Source organism: Chaetodon auriga, chromosome 17 (assembly GCF_051107435.1).
Source record: "Chaetodon auriga isolate fChaAug3 chromosome 17, fChaAug3.hap1, whole genome shotgun sequence".
Classification (NCBI taxonomy): domain Eukaryota; kingdom Metazoa; phylum Chordata; class Actinopteri; order Chaetodontiformes; family Chaetodontidae; genus Chaetodon; species Chaetodon auriga.
This window is the reverse complement of record NC_135090.1, coordinates 10472672-10485924: the sequence shown is the minus strand read 5'-3', so window position 1 is coordinate 10485924 and position 13253 is coordinate 10472672. Positions and strand designations below refer to the sequence as shown.

The 13253-nt window shown below is 42.8% G+C and overlaps 1 protein-coding gene across 4 annotated transcripts; it reads right to left on the bottom strand.

Moving 5' to 3' along the window:
• Positions 1 to 849: 849 nt before the first annotated feature.
• On the bottom strand, positions 850 to 8530 carry gpnmb (glycoprotein (transmembrane) nmb). Of its 4 annotated transcripts, none has more exons than XM_076754762.1 (12): positions 8279 to 8530; positions 6816 to 6974; positions 6593 to 6733; positions 5818 to 5991; positions 5562 to 5723; positions 5118 to 5441; positions 4443 to 4487; positions 4059 to 4274; positions 2842 to 2947; positions 2050 to 2270; positions 1811 to 1901; positions 850 to 1607 (listed from the first exon to the last, which is right to left on the bottom strand). In XM_076754762.1, exons 1-12 carry the CDS (start codon positions 8346 to 8348, stop codon positions 1454 to 1456), a joined length of 1863 nt encoding a protein of 620 aa, XP_076610877.1. In that variant the 5' UTR covers positions 8349 to 8530; the 3' UTR covers positions 850 to 1453. The 4 variants fall into 4 exon arrangements, with proteins under 4 accessions (XP_076610877.1, XP_076610874.1, XP_076610876.1 ...); XM_076754759.1 differs by having other exon boundaries at positions 6572 to 6736; positions 8279 to 8455; XM_076754761.1 differs by having other exon boundaries at positions 6593 to 6736; positions 8279 to 8455.
• Between the last annotated feature and the right edge of the window lie 4723 nt (positions 8531 to 13253).

Here is a 13253-nt window from a genome sequence, read left to right as displayed (position 1 = left end):
TGGTAAAACCAGATTTCACACATACAATCTGTCACCGGCTCACTCAATTTAGTAAAAAGTCTGGGTTGGTTGGTTGACCTCACATCAGGGTCATGTTTTAAGTTATGGTGTGAAATCTTTCTGCACCATTGACTAAAGAAATGGAAAAATTACTTGCATCATGTTTTAATATTAGTTCCACCACAAGGAAGGACAAGTAGCAACCTCCCTTTAACTTGCTAAAATTACCTTGAATTCATATTATGGATTGGAAATATGTTATACTGGCAATAACTATGTCCAAAAACCCATTCTATTCTTTATAGCATACTTTTGCAGTTAGAATCAATTTGTGTTAAACAAGCGTCATTCATAAGAATACCAACAGGAAGTGGAGCAGTGCAAAGGAATTGGACTGTGCCTCCAAAATAGCACGGCCAATTAAACTTCACAGAGAGGCAGCAGAATGTTTCTCCAAATTTTATTTTCAGTTTTCTGAACTGATCCTGGAGCTGTTTGACCACCGTCCAGAATAAGCTTCTTTTTTTTCTCCAGCTTTCCTCTTTGTGCATTGCATAAATCAGCCTTTTTTTTTTTTTTTTTTTTTGTGTGTGTGTGAACATGCTACATAATAAAATCCTGCTAAGAATTGAGGGTGTACAATACTTGAATCTCACAGTTAGGCTGCAGGGAAGTTATCTTGCTGTGGTGGAGGTGTTGCTGTTGAAGGCTTTCAACTGTTCAACCTTGATTTAAGATTAGGAAGAACGTGGCAAAAGTTGAAGTTTTTCACTTTCACTGAATCACTGGTCATTTGTTCTGCAGGCTGGTCGCGGACTTATTGTAAAGACATACAGACAATATTTGAATGTCGTCAAAAGATGAGCGGTTAGTTCACAATCCTTTATTAGAGTCCTTGTGTCAAGGTCCAAGTGAATTCTTTGAATTAGTTTTTGGGTCTTACAAATTAGACTTGCACTTTTAATTCACTCAGCTGAGAAAGAGCATGCACACGTCACAGGTACAATCAATTCTGTACCGGAAAGCCATCTCAAGGATGATCATTATTATTATTACAACGTAAGACACAGTGTTGAAAAGCAGTGCTTGGCACAAAATTTGCACAAAATCTTTCCTTGGATTAAAAAACAGCTCTAGCCTGAACCCAATTAATCTTCTAGCAACTACTTTATCCAATGATGAACCAGGGTACGGAGATCAAGCTGAGCAGTGCCTCGGTCATGCTGTTGTAGCATTAGCCCTTTGCTGTAGCCAACACTCATAACAACCAAATTAAAACACAAACAAGACTATTATGATTCACTGATATTTCTCTACAGAAATGAACATATTCCTGCTATTTTTACTTTTATTTATATGACTGATGTTATGCTTAGATTCGCATATGTCAATCAGAATTTTTCAATATTTCTGCCATTGAGGGCAGAAATGCTTCAGTATAGCTCAGGAGAGCCTACAGGGGGCGCCTCTCAGTCAGCAGGTGATGGCTCTCCTCACTGGAGGGGAAGAGTGCCTCCCTCAGACGGACCATGCGACCTCCCATCCCGGCCTGGCCGCTGGCGTCCTCCACCATTGATCTACGGATGGGATGGTACACCCTGTAACGCCTTGGGGAGAGGGAAAAGGGAGATGTGAGATAGGAGGATGGAAGTGAGGGAAATATTTGGTGGGAAATGGTGAAAATAATGTCATATCTAAAGAAAGAGCAATCAAGAAATGAGACTAGGCAGTAGCACATTATTAGCAGTGTGTCCATGTCCCCGTGCTGCAGCAGATACTGTCAATACAGCTGGATGTTAGTACTACTCACTTGCAGACCAGATAGGCAATGAATGCAAAGGCAGCCACCAGCACAGCAGTGGAGGAGAGCACCACCTCTGCAGCATGAGACTTCTTGGACACTGCAGGGACAGACAGACAGAGAACGTCATTTTGTCCACTTTCTGCAAGGATGCTAGTTAAAGACAATTGATACATAATAAGACCTTATTTAAAAAAAGCTACAAAAAAATCGTTTGTGAACATGCACATTAGATAAGAATAACCGACCAGGTGCGTCCTGGGACTTGTTGATGGTGACAGTGGTGCTGGTCAGGGCCAGGCTGTTGGAGTCCTCCAGGGTGATGTTGACGCAGTAGGTGCCCGGCTCCAGAAACGTTCGCCTGAGATGCACTTCACACGCTGACAATGGCGGCACATCGTTGCACATAATGTCACGCACCTGAGTACAGCTGGGGTCTGACACAATGGTGCAGGCTGACGTGGGGATGCTGAGGGTGAGGGGTGGAAGGATGAAGGGTTAAATGAAATTAGCAAACCTTTTCTTTGTCTGAAACCTTATTATTATTATTATTATTTATTTTTTTTAACATAACAAATAAGCAAATTACATGTGCTGGGACTGGAAGGTTTTAAAGTCATTCACAGATGGACCACAGCTCTACACATAAACCACCAGTGATGAAGACATTTTGTTCTTAAGCCAAAAAGCAAATTATAAGAATAACCATTACAGTAGTTTGATTTATGTTATGACTTGATTAGATAATAAATAATACATTTTGAATTTTCTACTTTTTATCATGATTGTTAAACATTGACTGCTATTTCATATCACCATAGTTCTGATGATTAAAAAATTATACATTAATTAATTGCCATTTAGCTGAAAGGCATTAGTCTCTGTGTTGTATTAATTTATTTGGTTACGGTATATTCTACATGCTATTACTGAGAAAAAAAAACTGTCCTTTGGAGACACAATTTTGAATTTCACCCAAGAGCAGTCAAGAAAACCCCAAATATAAGTGTTTTAACATGAATATATATGTAAATACTGACCTTCCCAGACACTTCACCAGGAAGTTGATGTCAGTGTTGGTCACTCTGGAAGCCGACACATCCACAATGCGACTGCTTGGCTGACTGTTCAGTGCATGCTTGGGCTCTGTGGAGAAAATAGATGAATGGAGCTGGTTTTAGATATGTAATCATCTTCTCATTACATTAAAATGGTGAAGCTCAATGGTTTTTAGTGGAAGGTGGTGTGTGTGTGTGTGTGTGTGTTTGACAGGTTTTTAGAGGGAAAAAACTGAACCATAAGAATAAGGATTAACAATTTTGATCTAAAATTATAGTCCTTCCATCATATAAAAATATGAACAGGAAATTGAATTCTTTGTTGTTGTTGTTTTTTTTTACATTTGATTTGTGCAAAAATCACTAAAGGCTGGTTTCACATGATCAAGCACTGACTGCAGCTCTGTTCTGCTCAGTGGAGCAGACTTTCCTTTAACAGCTGGACAGCAGAGTCACTTGTCTCCTCTCTATGCTGTCTGCTTGTATACTTGAAAATTAAAATGAAAAAGAAGGAATCAGAGTTCCACTTATATTTTGGATGGGTAGACATATATGAACATAACAGTGACTAGTGGCTCTGTGAGACCGTGTAGAAGCTGCATTGAATTTAGCGTCTATGCTATCATGCTGATGTTTAGCTGGTATAATGCTCCCCATCTGAGTTTAGCGTGTGCGCATGTGTGTGCACATCTGATTACCAATAAACACAAAGTACAGCTGAGGATGATGCAAAGTCACTCGTTTTGCAGGTATTTGTTCATTATCCAAAATACTGGCCAAATAAATATTTTGACTTGATGATGGTGCAAGAAGAAAAATAAGTGGGTCACCAAAGCGATTAAAATTCATCCCGAGGGAAAACAATGTCCGTACATAGTTTCCTCCAATAGCTGTCAAGACATTTCACTGAAAACCACAAATATCAACCTTGTGATGGCTCAAGAGGAAAAGTTACTGAAGTCATGAGGTTTCATCCTCTGAGCAACATAAATATCTGTACAAAGTTTCAATCCATCCAATAGTTGTTGAGATATTTAAGTGCTGGACCAACCAAGAGACATTACCATTCCTGGAGCCATGCCACTAGTGTGGCTAAAAATAAATAAATAACTAATGCCCCAGGTTCATCAAAGTAGTGACAGGTTATACTTTTGTCATCAGCCTCCATAATGAAAAGGAAACTGCAGCATCCCACCTACCAATAATGGTGATGTTGCCCATGAAGGTCCCATAGGCGTAGCGGAAGCACTCGTTGCTGTTGAGGCGCCTGGTTCTGAGCCAGGTCAGGGTGGTGGGGTTGGACTCTGGGCTCATACTGGCAACAGTAGGGGGAAGGGGCTCCGTGGTGGGCAGGCCTGATGTCATGGCAATGGTCGATAACGAGGGGGGGGGTTTGCTGGTGGTGCTGGGTGGTGCTGAAACAGGAAACAAGTGGTTAGATGTGGTCTCACTGGAGAAGAATGTGTGTATGCAAGTGTTTCAAGTATTCATGAATAATTAACAGGCTCCTGCTCAGGTGCATGCACTTCTTCCGTCTCTCTTAAATACACATAAACACACACACGGTTAGCTGTTGAACTCACCCGGTGTGGTCTCCACTTTGACAGTAACAGCGTGAGTGGGAACCTCTGGAGGACGAGATGCAGGAATACAGTTATGACACATGTAGTTTTGAGAGATAACACTTCAGGACTAGCTGGGTGACAGCATCCAGTGCCCTGCCTGAGGTTAGCAGTGCTAATGCTAACGTCCCTCTGGTGGTAAGAACCATGCAGATAGTTTTGTCTTTATTTGTCCAAGATTTTAGTTAAGTTTCCCTGAGATGTCTGGTCCCACGTCAATAAAATGGAGGTGAAGGAGCATTAAAAAATTACATGTAAAAATTCAACAGCAGCTTGTTTTATGAGCGGCGATATTGCTGTTACTACAACTCTGATTCCAAAGAAGTTGGGACGCTGTGTAAAAATTAAATATTTTAAAATTAAATACAACAGAATCCTTTTGACATATACTCAGTTGAAAACAGCTCAAATATAGTTTTTTATCTCATCAACTTCATTGATTTTTGTAAATATCTGCTTATTCTGAATTTGATGGCAGCAGCATGTTTCAAACAAGTTGGGACAGGAGCAACTAAAGACTGGGAAAGTTGTGGAATGCTCCAAAAACACCTGTTTGGAACATTCCACAGGTAAACAGGTTCAGTGGTAACAGGTGATAGCATCATGCATATATATCCAAGTGTCTCTGTTCAGTACCGGTGGGAGGTGGTGGCGTGGGGCTCCTCTGAGTCGGGGTGGCAGCAGTGGGTGGGCACTCGATAGGGAACGCTGCCTCCACCACCAGCTTCACATTCATTCTCCCCAGCCTGCTGTAGGTGTGTGTGGTCACATCGCGGTGTGTGACCAGCTGGTTGCCATCCCTGAAGTCCCAGATGTAGTCAATGGCGGCAGCGGTTTTGAGGTAGCCACTTGGGTCATGGAGCTGGACTTTGAAGACCACGTCCTCCCCACGGAAGAAAACGTTCTCAGACTGGTTGACCGCAGCCTTCTGGGAGATGTTGACTGCCAGTGGGATTTTATCTAAGAGAAAGTGAGCACGGGAGTCATAAATAATTCACTCTCTCGGTTTCTCCTGGTGTTCGTCTTTTTGGCTGCCGACAAATAAACTTGTAGAAGCTGAACATGTGAGTTTGTCTCCACCTGTGACGTAGAAGACGGTGTTGTCGGTGGTGAGGGGGCTGTACTTCCTGCGCTCACGCTTCCTGTAGACCATGACCTCCATGACCTCCGCCCCCAGAGGGATGTTGGTGGTGTTGATGGTCACGCTGGAGGAGGAGCCGTCGCATGTCTCGTAGTACTGGCCTGGAAGAAACAAAGAAGATGAGCGGAGAGGAAAACAGTTCATTTAGCTTTTGCGTCTGCACATGTGAAAATCTGTAAACCTGTGCGTGCTCACCCATCGTGTGCCACACGTAGACATAGCTCTTGCGTCTCCAGTCATTGCTCTGAGGGAAGGGTTTCCCATCGGGGAACATGTTGCATTTCTGTTTGTCCGTACACTTTCCAAAGCCATAGTCGTCCAACCAGGAAGTCCAGTTGTACACGTACCCTGAATGCACCTGTCCATTGGCTGCTCAGAAGAGGGTGAAGGAAAAAGTTGTGTTATTTAAAAAATAAAATCCAATAAAGCTGCACTACTTACTATTTATATATCACCAAGACCATTTCAGCCTCTTCCAACTAATTGTTTTGGTTTTACCACCTGCAGCTTAATTGCTTTGGTTCAGCTGGCACCCTTTCTAGCAGCAGCAGGCAGCTGTTCACAGGAAGATATCTTTGATAAACTCGCTGTGCGCTACCTGCTCAGCACCAAACAGCAGACAAAGTTAACAAGTAGCTGATGGAGCATTTAGCAACCAAACAGCCAGATGTTTCCCTCTGGAGTTGGTGGAGACCAAAGCAGAGAGTGAATATTGGACTCATGCTCACCAGTTGGACTGATACACAACTCCAAATGCTAATATTGCTCCTGCATGTAAAAAGATTCAGTTTGAAGTGTGCCTGTGTAACTATTTATTATTACAACACTCCTGTGATTTTCTTGCATGTGTGGTGTAGTTTGGCTGTCTAACATGCTGCAGTGGTGTTTTGTGGCAGACAATGATGTCATATGTTTGGGGGCGTGGCCTGGGCGGGCTTTTCGGCAGCACCTGAGGCCTCCAGCTCCATACCATCCTCACAGTGCTCATCCCATACAAGGTCCCCCCTGGCATTCTCCTTCTGGCATGGAGGGTACTCCAGCTTCGCGGTGAAGGAGACGCAAGAGCCGTTGAGAGCCGGACTGTCGCTGGTCAGACGAACCTTTGGTTTACCTGCTGAAAAATGGATGAATCAGATGAATAACTCAAAATAGGAAGAACACGAACTCAGAGGAAAAGAGATGACTTTACTGACCTCTGTGGTGCATGAGCTCTTTTAGGTTTGTGGGGTTGAGTGGGGGGTAGAGGTAATCATTCCATGGGTTGGTGTCAGGATCCCAGCCTGGGATTGGTGGAATTGGAAATGGCAACTTCCCTGCTGCTGCATGCTTGTGGGGGAACATGTCACCGAATGCTGGAGAGAGAGAGGTAACAAAGCACATTTGAAGACTCCCAGACCCCTTAAAATCATCAGGGTTGTTGATGGATGCTGAGAGAGAGACATTTAGAGACGTGTTCTTACCTTTCTTTTGTAAAAAGTTACAGAAAATCTCTGAATTTCTTCATTTGTTATAATTCAAGCAAATTTTCTTCTTAACAGAGGTTTACTTTGCAAACACTCTTTATGATCTCACAAGTATTCCACGTCTGCAACCACGGTATCAGTCATGGCTTTGGAACAATGGATTTCTCATTTTGTCATTAAACCTTTTATTGATCACGACATGGAAGCCCTCTGTGGTGTCAGCTGATGTGCAGTGTAGAAAATTAACTTATGAATCTATGAAGCCCATCTGGAAAGAAATCATCTGACTTTGGAGTCCTTGAATTAACCCCTGGGAATCCTTTTGAGGATCAGGTTTCTGAGTAATAATTTTAAGATCAGGTTTTCTCTTGACAGCAGTTTTGAATCAAACATTTTACCAAAAGCTCCCTCTGACTGACACACCAAAGAGAAAAAATATCAGTTCTGTGAAAAAATTCTGCCATATTTATTATTATCTTGAAGGAATTTCCTGGCCTCATTTAGACTTTCGCGTGACTGACATATTTCAACATGGATGATGAAGAAAACAACAAATTCCATCGATGTGATTTGATTAAAGGAAAAATTATCCTGATATCTTTGTCTTAGCACGTGGATGCCGATAATCAGCTCATGTCACGACAAACACACACATTTTCAAATAAATGCGTAGGAAAAAAAAAATGAAAATGACTTTTGTTGTTTTCATATGAATAACGTGTGATAAAAATATATTTCTGAATTGTTTGAGGCTTTGGACTCACCCAGCTAGACATGACAGTAAAGGGTTAAGATTTGTTCTGTTTTAATAGATGTGAAATAAATAATAATTTAAGTTTCTGTTTTGGGAATGAAGTCTGACCGGAGACCAGCAGCCAGGGCGCACGCCTTAATTAAGCTCATGAGACTCTGAGTGTACAGCTGATGACAGGACAGGCTTTACAGAAACTGAGACAAATATCGAATATCAAAAGTCTATTTCACACCTAATAACTCCTGCGCCACAGCCATGTCAAGTCAAACACACAAGATGAAATCATTTCTGCGACTTCAGTGTGAATATTTAAATTTAAGTAGCACATTTTGTAAACACATGGTGAGTTTCTTCATATTTCTGAGTCAGATCTTATTGTTCAAATCCTGTATTATCACTGCAGATCAGCTGACTCCAACTTTAAAGCAGCAACACTTACTTTTGCGTCCTTCAGCTTGATACGCAAAGCAGGCACAAACCAGGAGAAAAACACACCGCAAAGCTTCCATTTCCACCGCTCAGCAGGAAAAACAAGTGCTCGATGTGTTTTCAGAGAAGTGCCAAAGCAGACCCCAGAACAGCTGATGTCTTCACCGCCGCAGCTCGTCCTTCTCTCTGCTCGTCCAGCTCTCAGTGCTTCACCCTGCTTCTCCCCAAGCTCAGTAATTGAATCTGGGGCCTCTGAGCGCACAAACATGTGATGTTTCCTAACAAGACGCACCTCTTCCCTCATTAGTCTGCTGCGCGCGGACATGCGCACGCACCTTCCGCCCCGAGAAGAAGTGAATAATGCTTTTTAATCGAAGCAGTTCTTACAATGTGGACTGCATGCCATAACATGGCTACATGATCACCTCTCATGTTTACCTGTTTATTTGATCACTCATTAATCATTTGCCGATTTTGACAATCTCATCATGTTTGAATGTCTTTTGTAAACAACAAATTTCTCTCGATGCTTTTATTTTTGAAAATTTAGGCTTTGTCCTTGACATCTTTGTCCTCAATTTAGAGGATTTCATTCTGAAACTTGCTGGACTTAAAATAGATATTGTCCCATTTTATCCCCATATAAAAACCGTTTTATATGCAATAACATCTTGTCATTATTTAAAAAAAAAAAAAAAGAGAAAAAAAGAAAAAAAAGGCTCATTTTGATCAACATCTCTGCCTGAGAAAAATGTTCAAATATAGGGGCGAACTCATATTGGCAACGTGCCTAAATGATTAAATCTAATACTGACAGATTTGCTACAGCCTCGATATGCAGTTTAATTGTGTCTTATTTATTTCGATGACCAGCTGATCACCTGAAGCCTCACGTGTGGCAGCTGAGCGCATGACATCGGTGCCATCCAGCTGTGTCACGGTGACACGCTCCGCACGGCGATGTGAGGTCCGAGAAGGTTGCGCCACAGCTGCACCCGCAAAAGCAGAAGGAAGGCGTGTGATGTGCGGCAGAGTCGTGTTGCTTTACAGCAATCCAGCATGTGATAGACATTATTCTGCCGTCTCCTCCGTTGTCACAAGGACAGTTTGGAAACGGCATCAAAGGGCTCTCACAGTTTAAACTTTTCACATTTCTGTTCAGAAGTCAAGGCTATTTTTTTTCCCCCTCATCGATCCTGCAACACAGAGAAAACTCTGAAAGAACTTCAGAAGAACTTCTCTTGTGGGATAGTTCTGAACAAAGCATCGCGATATTTAATTTACAGGTAATTAAAGTTGAAATTTCACAGAGTGCGCACAGTATTGGGGGATGCTGCGGAGGTGAGTGGAGGTAAAGGCAAATGTATTTTACTGATTTAATAATAAATCCATAGAGAAACAAAAGCTTTTAAAACTTTCAAACAGCAGGTAGCAGTTTAATATACAGCTCAGACTGAATTCTGATCCTCTGATCAGTAATATAATGCCAAGGTTTGACAGTTTCACCCAGGAAAAGGTTCTATTCAGAGCTAAAGATGATGATCGTCATGGTTTCTGTGTCTCCAGGGCTTCGTGATTACAGATGATAAGCCACTGAAATTATTACTTGAAGCTTCGTCCCCATGCGCAGAACAATCAAGTCCAGCTCTTTATAAATCAGCTGTGAAACCACACTGCAGTGTTTTCATCGCGGGGTCTAAGAGACTTACATTTGTGCTTCATTAAGGGCTAATGGGGAACAATGCACAAGTTATTAAACTGGTTCATAAATGATCACATGCTATCATTGTAATGGGAATAACTGAAATATGAGTGGATGCATCATTTTGAGCTGGAGTCGTCGTTTTCAAACACCGTCCTGATGGAGGCAGCGGGATGTGACCGAAAGCTCCGGAAGAAATCTCGTTGGTGGATTTTTTTTTCTTCCTAAAATGACATGTAGAGGAAGCGTCTGTGAACATCAATACTGCTCATCCTCCAGTAGAGGGCAGCACCACTCCGCAGCTCCACATGTTGTGAAACTGGAGACGCTGTTGGGGCCCCTCCAAGATCTGGTTCCCAAACACACACAGGCACAGTCTCTCTCTCTCTCTCTCTCTCTCTCTCTCTCTCTCTCTCTCTCTCTCTCACACACACACACACACACACACACACACACATCAAGTCAGCTTTATTGGCATTGTTGACAAAGCTAAAGCTAAATAACATATTATTGCACATTATTTTCATAATATAACTAAATAAAACTGACAAACCATTAAAAGACAACACATGAATCAATCAGTGCAATCCTTGTATATATATGAGTACGGCCAACAATCATTTTCACTATCAATTACATGCTGTTTATTTCCTTCATTAATAAATGATTCTTCTGGTCTGTCATATGGCAGAAATAGTGCAGAATGTCATTCACAGTCTCCCAGAGTCGGAGCTGACCTCTTTAGGTCATTGAAGTTGAGAATAGGAGACAACAAAAACCAGTGAATATGCACAGCTGAGGAGATGGAACCAATTAATTTCTGGCACTTTTACTTTAAAGAAAGACTTGAATAGATTGTCAAAACTGCTGAAGATTAATGTTCTGTTGATCGACTTCTGCATTAATCAAATAATTGTTTTATCTCTCCTCTCTTCCAGCCCAGACAGAAGACTCCAGACATCACTGCAAAACAGAAGAATGAATGAACAACAAGCCAGATATGTGCTGTGCAGCCAATAGTCACTTTTCTTTTTCTCTCTCTCTGTCCTTCTTTGCTCCTCTCTCTCTCTCTCTCTCTCTCTCTCTCTCTCTCGCTCTGTCCTTCTTTGCTCCCCCCCCCCTCTCCCTGTGTCTGTGTGTTATGTGAGGGAACGATGCATGCGAGTACTTGTCGTGACTTCTCATTTACAGCTCTGGCTTCTAGTCAGATGGTGGAATGCAGGAACATTCCCGAGAATGTGGACTGGACCCTGGACCTGGACCTTTAGTGTGTTTGTGTGAGTGAGTGTGTGCAAATGTGTGTGTGTCTATGTTCTTTTGGTGTTTATGCGTGTGTCTGCAAATGTGCTGGCAGTGGAAACTCCAATTCAGAGTGTGTTTTGGCCGCTGGATGGAACATATGGGAGTGTTCACTGTGCAGTGCTGGAAATACATGAAGACCGTCTTTCCTTTTCAATCTTGAAGCTTATAAACATATTCCCACGAGAACACAGCAGCAGGGACATTGCACATAATTCTGGACCTTGCATAAAGGCTTCTCTGAGGGCCCCTCTCTGCTTCCACAGCTATTCATTCCAGTATCTTTGTGGGTCCTCCTCACATGAGGGTCCTGTACACTCAGTACCCGCACCTTCATCAGGAGCCGGTCACCTCTAACTCTCTCTGTCTTTCTGATCTGACTCTTTCATTTCCACCCTCTTTGCAACACTGTCATCTTGTTGCTCTTCTTGTCCTCTGAAGTCCTCATTCGCGCTTTCAACTTCTCAATCAGTCTCTCCAGGTGTCCCCCTCCCTCATCTGTAAACTGTAATCACAACCATCAGAAGCCATTCTGCCCTGTCATCCTGCGAGGGGAGGTGAGTGTCTATGGTTACAAGGGGAGGGTGGCATGGAGCTGCTAATCCCACCAATTCACTCAAAAATGAGGGCCGCAAGACAGTCAACACTACCACCAGGACACGGGAACTGGCTTCTGGCTGTGGACGAACTGGCTTCAAAGCTCCACTGGCTGCACTGCGAAGTCACAGCTGCAGTCAGCCACAACACAGAGCAGAGCTTGTAAAGCAGGCTGACGCAGGAGGACTTCATTTCTAGTGATGTGGTGAAGAAAAATTGGGTATGGTCTGACCTCCTGCTGGCCACCACCAAAAAAGAAATATCACCCCTGAGGTCACTTGGAAAACGTGTTAGGAAATTATTAGGCATTCTCCCTCGAAATCCTTACATGGCTTTCAGGCATTTTTCCTTCAACTTCTTTTTTTATGATCTAATTCTGGTGCCACTTACAATGTAGGCTGTGCTTAATTCATTTGCAGTGTGATACAGTAGGGAAAACAAGTTTATGACAGAACAGAACTATGCAATTTGCACTTTCCACAAAAAACGAAGAAGAAAAAAAATCCAACAACCTCAAACTGGGACTGACGAAAATCTTTGTCTCCACTCAGTTGAAAACAGCTGCTTCGACTGCCAAGATCTCCTCGGAGAACCGGGGAGATCGAAGCTGCGACCGCCCCGCTTCCCGGCACCGGCAGACGGTCATGGGACTGCGGGGCCCGCCGCCAGCTGGCCGGTGAGAGCATCTTTGATGTGTGACGCACCGGGGCCGACTCTCACACACAAACTGGATGAAATGTGAAATCTCTGTCTCATTCCACTGCAATGTGAGATTATTTATATATCACTGTTGTTTGTGGTGGAAACAGACATGTTGCCATCTCTATTAAAATCCTTGCAATAACTTTTCGGAGTCACGACAGGAATATTGGTACCACATGATATTAAAACTGACTACTGAGTCCCAAAGACGTCCTAAACGTCAAATAGACTCATTCTGCTGATGTAACACTCAACAAAAAGGTCCGTCTACTCTACTGTTTGAATATTCTTCTCTGTTTGAATATTAGGGCTTGTCTGAATAGATGTTTTAGTCCCTGTTATCATCTGAACTGATGAAGTTGCTTTGAGAATCTACTGATCGAACAGGTGTAGGAGCAGGTGGATGTGTCAGGTGCACCCTGAAGCCGTTGTGTGTGAGCTCAGATTTGCTCGGGCTTTAGGACCGCGGGATGAGCTGGATGGGAGACAAAGTCTGCGCACCTCCACCATGTAGAAGTTAAGCGTTTGTCCTGAACCTGCCTTGTCTGTCAATCGTGTCCAGGTCTGGTGCTCCATGGATGTGGCGCTGCGCTTCAGGAGACTCGTGGGCCATTTATTTCATTTTCTGCATTTTGGATTACCCTGCAGGATCTGACTTTAGTGAAATGCAATCCACTTCAAAGTT

What these genes read in the sequence shown, in the direction of transcription:
- gpnmb (XM_076754759.1), bottom strand. Translation starts at nt 8,348, where the DNA reads ATGGAAGCTTTGCGGTGTGTTTTTCTCCTGGTTTGTGCCTGCTTTGCG. An exon ending in TATGGAGCTGGAGGCCTCAG is followed by an intron (nt 5,992 to 6,571) that starts GTGCTGCCGAAA and finishes TCTTCTGAGCAG; the next exon opens with CCAATGGACAGGTGCATTCA. An exon ending in ATTGCCTATCTGGTCTGCAA is followed by an intron (nt 1,608 to 1,810) that starts GTGAGTAGTACT and finishes CCTCTCCCCAAG; the next exon opens with GCGTTACAGGGTGTACCATC.